The sequence below is a fragment of the Lycium barbarum genome, chromosome 7, assembly GCF_019175385.1.
Source record: "Lycium barbarum isolate Lr01 chromosome 7, ASM1917538v2, whole genome shotgun sequence".
NCBI lineage: Eukaryota > Viridiplantae > Streptophyta > Magnoliopsida > Solanales > Solanaceae > Lycium > Lycium barbarum.
In genome coordinates, this window is record NC_083343.1 from 129,577,346 (window position 1) to 129,582,716 (window position 5,371).

General features: G+C 33.1%; 1 protein-coding gene across 1 annotated transcript; it reads right to left on the reverse strand.

The window, feature by feature from the left end:
- Positions 1 to 2,200: 2,200 nt before the first annotated feature.
- Positions 2,201 to 3,004, reverse strand: LOC132604395 (protein RALF-like 31). Its single transcript, XM_060317890.1, has one exon. The coding sequence runs from the start codon at positions 2,870 to 2,872 to the stop codon at positions 2,405 to 2,407; it is 468 nt and encodes a 155-aa protein (XP_060173873.1). The 5' UTR covers positions 2,873 to 3,004; the 3' UTR covers positions 2,201 to 2,404.
- Positions 3,005 to 5,371: the final 2,367 nt, after the last annotated feature.

The window sequence follows — 5,371 nt, forward strand, 5'->3', positions numbered from 1 at the left end:
GCATTAAGTAAAATGAATGCAAACCCATTCCATGATTCAATCAACTACTCTCAATCACAAATTAGTAGGAGTCGACGATATATATCATATTTATCCATTCCGCGTGATTCAAATTAATCTCATTTTGCAGCTAGCACATTGTAACAAAGTTATTGATGAAGGGTACAAAATATATCAATACAGCGAAGATATGCAATTTCACAGGGAAATATGAGTTTCACCTTTTTCACATTTTTGACATCAAACAAGCAAATCTTTACAAAATTTCAGTCAAATAAAGATGATTCATGCCAAGAAAAGGGAATGTCTTCTCAGCGAGCACACGAAGGAGTTCTTGTAACGTGAAATCCTTACAAATTCGAGAAGACAAGATGAATTAAAGAGATCACACGAAACCACCCTTTTAGCGAAGATAGACATTCTTTCTGTACCATCAATACTGACATATCAAACTGAATCAAGTAGATAATTCCGCAAAAGTTAAGGATATCAGCTTCCTAATGTTGAAGGTAAAGCTAATGAACTGAATATTGCTGAGAACTATTCAACGCTCAACTAATTCTTTTTGGGAGATCATACTGGTTGTGTTACAACCGTGCTTGTTATTTTTTCAGTGGTGCAAATTTTCCTACTGTTTCTTTGATCAATTGTACCAATAACTCGCCTACGAAAACCAGAAAACACCACCATCTTCCTCAGCCCAAAAAGATTATAATGAAAGAAGAGAAACGAAATGTTAAAGAACCGTCTTCATTGAAAGCTTATATCATGTCATTAATCGACTACTAATGGTCTTTCCTAAAGCACCATGTTTCCCTCTTCTCTAGGTCTTTCCTAAGCTCCACTTTCTAAAATACTCCTCAATTTTTTTTTTTTTATCCGGCATCCACTTCACGTCATTTCCACAAAATAGTGAAACACTTCACAGACAGGCACCCCATCGATAGAGGATACCGAGTAGTTACTTTCTTGATTGTTAGCATTCTCCAAAATTCTAGCCCTTGGCCTCTCAATATGCATATAAAGTATATTTGAGACAAACATTTACCCCAAAAATCCACTCATCAGAGACACATAGACATGATATTCTCCTAGAAACACTTTTAATCCCTGTGTACATAACCCTAAAAACATTCAAAACGATGAAAAGATGTCAGACTCTGCTCCACACAAATTTGCACCTAATGATTTCTTAGAAGAAAGGATTAAAAGAATAACACACAACAGAAATCATTGTGTCTTTAGTAAATGGAAGCCACTCTTGTGGATCAAATGAAATTACAACAAATTTGGAAGATGGGCAGGACTAAACTTTATCTTTAAGAAAGTGAAAGATCAGAACTTGATACTGCTTAAAATTCCTCTACTATTATGGTTAATATCCTAATAAATTTGAGACCCTAAAAGCCATATTACTCCTTTTAGTATCTTTAACACAGTGTCCAAATTTAACTTGATGACCCCTTTAGCACACATGATATTTTGTTCTTCATAATGCATACAAAGAGATTGGAAGCATATACATTCAACCAAAAAACATATTTGGCATCAACAGAATTTATATTTGATATCATACAAAGAGATTGGAAGCATATACATTCAACCAAAAAACATATTTGGCATCAACAAAATTTATACTTGATATCGGAACAACAACAACAACAACAACAACATACCCAGTGTAATCCCACAAGTAATCCCACATATGATTTTGTTCTTCATAATGCATAGAAAGAGATTCGAAGTATATACATTCAACCAAAAAACATATTTGGCATCAACAGAATTTATACTTGATATCGGAACAACAGCAACAACAACAACAACATACCCAGTGTAATCCCACAAGTGGGGCTGAGGAGGGTAGAGTATACGCGGACCTTACTCCTAGAGAGGCTGTTTCTGATAGACCCTCAGCTCAAGTAAGGCAAAAAGAAAGTATACTTGATATTGGAACATTGTTAATTGATTTTGTAGCATACAACACTAGCAAAAACTCCCCACCCCCACAAGTCCAACTCACTCAACATAACTAAATTAATATTCAAAAAGCAAAATAGAGCTTTACCAATTTCATTGCATAAAGTTTGTGCTAAAATTTGTGTCCACTGGTCAAGAAGGTGTCTAAATTTAATTTGATGACCCCTTTAAGCACACATGATATATTGTGCTTCATAATGCAAATAAATAGGAGCATATATACATAGAGCCAAAAAAATATTTGGCATGAGCAGAATTTATACTTGATATGGTACATTCAGGTTACATAGATTTTGTAGTATACAACATTAGCAAAAACTCCCCCTCCCCTCACCACCACAGTCCCAACATAACTAAATTAATATTCAAAAGCACAAAAGACTAGAACTTTACCAATTTCATTGCATAAAGTTTCTTCCAAAAATCAAGATTTGATATCACTGATGTCCCTAGCACACCTTGTAATAATCTCACAACCTCTATTATAAGTATTAGCTGCACCAGGTGGTTTACAATTATAATATGAAGCACCAGGTGTATTACAAGGCACTAAATCTCTTCTCAATGTACCATAACTAATGTACTTTTTTTGCATCAACAAAACCCTTCTATTACTTTCACTATCCATCAAATTTTCTTCTTCAGTCACCATTTTTGAACATTCTTTAAGCTTTTCAACACAACCCCTTTTCCCCATTAGCTCAAAGTTACTATCTTTAACTGATTTAAGGTCAAAAACTGAAACCCCACAGCAAATTTTCATTTGGATTTGGCTGAAAAGAATCAAGAAAATGAGGGTCTTGAATGGGTGGAAATAAAGTTGGGATCTTTTTTGCATTTTGTGTGTTGGAGGTTGAATTTGTTCTTGTTTTTCCCCTGGTGGTGTTGTCATTTTTTTTTTTTGTATTTTGGGCTGTGAAAGTGAGATTTCAGGGTGTGAAATTTGGAAATTTTTGGGGAGGGCTGTAATTAATGAGGAGACATTTAATGATGTAGGGATCAATCCATTACATACACCTACTTTGCCACTCAATAGTCATGGGAGGATTGTGGGGGATGAGTAGTGAGAGTGTCCCACCACCCCCTTTTTTTTTTTTTTTTTTTCTTTCGGTGTTCATTTGTTTGCAACAAATTTTAGAGTGTCGAAATTAACCGCAATCACAAATAAAATATGATGAAACATAATTTTATTGATAAACAATGTGGTACAATTCTGTTTATTCTTTTGATTTGTTTTTCCTAAATTTTCTCCGTTGTTTGAGAGCAGTTAATAGCGTATTTCTCGAACGTAAGATGATTTAGACATTGATCGCTAGGAAATTCGGCCAATGACTTTGAGAAAAGCAGAGTTTGATATCTTGATCTCTTTGTAAATATCCCAAGAGTTTATTGAGTATTTGAGTTGCCTTCTCAAGGAACTTTAGGTTTGAAAAATATAGATTGACCTCAACTTGAAGAAATGCCAATTTTTTTTTGATGTCTATGTCGTTCATTTAAATAGGAATCAATAACGGACAAATTTTGTAGTTAAATTCTGCAGCCAAACAACAAATTCTCCTATTTGGCGGCAGATTATCACAAAATTATATTAGCTACAAGCAATTTAGCGACGAAGTTCGTAGTTAATTTCAGTTTTTTTTTTTTTTTTGGAATGGATATCAGCAATGTAGCACGACTAAATTTGAATATTTGTTAGAAAGTCCCACATTAAAGGTCCGAAATTTAATAAAGACGATTTTATACTCAAAATTCTAACTCAAATCCTTTGATTAAGAATAAAAAAGTACTTAGTAATCGACCACCAATTTTACTGGTATTCTTGAATTTTAAGTTTGGCATAAATCAAGAAACAAAATTTTTGCCGGTGGCTTTTGCTTTAAGACAAGCAGCTTTGACTTTGGAAGTATGATAATTATGTACAAAGTAAGTTAGGTCTAGACTGGGTTCGAAATATCTTGGATTTATAGGCTGGTTTCCAATTCTTCACGTAGTATACTAGAAAAGGACAGAAAAATTATTTATGTTTGAGGTTAGTCTAAACTAGTCCTTCAAATGTATAACTTAGTTGTTTTAGTGTTTTTTTTTTTTTTTTTCATATTTGTCAAAATTGAGCATTTTTCATCAACTGTCATATTTAAAACACGGGATAATAAATATGTTTAAAGAAACTGGCTCGACAAAGCACATGAGCGGTTTAAACTGAAAATATTGGTGTGACATAGTACTTCTCCCAAACTATTCCTCCAATTTGTCCCCAAAGAAAACAATTTTCAAACCAATTAAACATACCATATGCTTGCTTTTATCCTCCATTATTATAAGAAATAAGGCTTAATGCATATGCAGTCCCCTAAACTTATTTTTTTTCATTTTGACACCTCAACTAAGTGTTGTTCCTATTGAACCCCTGAACTCGTCCTCAAGTGTATCTATCAAACACAATCTGACTTACATAGTAAAAAAGCAGAACAAACAGAAACCGAGACATCCATGACCTAAAGAATAACTTACCACACATCTAAAATATTACTTTACCTTCATTACCACAATTTTTTTTTTTGCTTCTAATAAAACTCAAATCTAGACGGTTTGATAGATACACTTGAGGACAAGTTCAGAGATTTAATAGGAACAATACTTAGTTAAGGTGCCAAAATGAAAAAAAAAAACAGATTTAGGCCTCAGGGGATTGGATATGCATTAAGCCAAGAAATAACGAATGAATCAATGCTTTGAACTCTGAATAGCACCCTTTGCTGTTAGAAACACTAATATTTTTTAAGGTACAAGTACAAAGAAAACATGTTCTGATTTGATTCTTTTTTTTTCCCTAGTTTTAACGGCTCTCGTGCTTCTCACGAGCTAATTTTGTCCTAGATAACTATCGTTGTACTTTTAAAATATAACGGAAGCAAAAAGTGCTCAAGTTCGGTAAACATAAAGGATTAAAATAGCTCAAACTAGTATATTCAAAGGCCTATTTAGATCCATCCCAAAACAAAATGGAATATTTTAGTCTCAATAGTTACCAATTCATTTGCATGGTGTGCGTAATGGTACGCTATCAAGTTCATCATTAGAAATCCAAAAGTGGTTGGGGCGTGCTGTTTACGTATGATTCTCATGTGGAAAAAATAGAAAGATCCAATCACTAATGATTATTCTTTTCATTTTTCATCAATGTCAATAAATATATTTATTATAGTTTTAGCGCTATAACAAATTACTGATTTACGTGCTCTATTTAAAAATATATTTCTTAGTCGCCTCTTCTAAATAGAGTTTTAGCACTATAACAAATTACTGATTTACGTGCTCTATTTAAAAATATAATGTCAATAAATATATTTCTTAGTCGCTTCTTCTAACAAATTTTATTTACTATTGGGAG

Excerpts from the sequence above, each read along its gene's own strand:
- LOC132604395 (XM_060317890.1), bottom strand. The coding sequence starts at position 2,872 with ATGACAACACCACCAGGGGAAAAACAAGAACAAATTCAACCTCCAACA.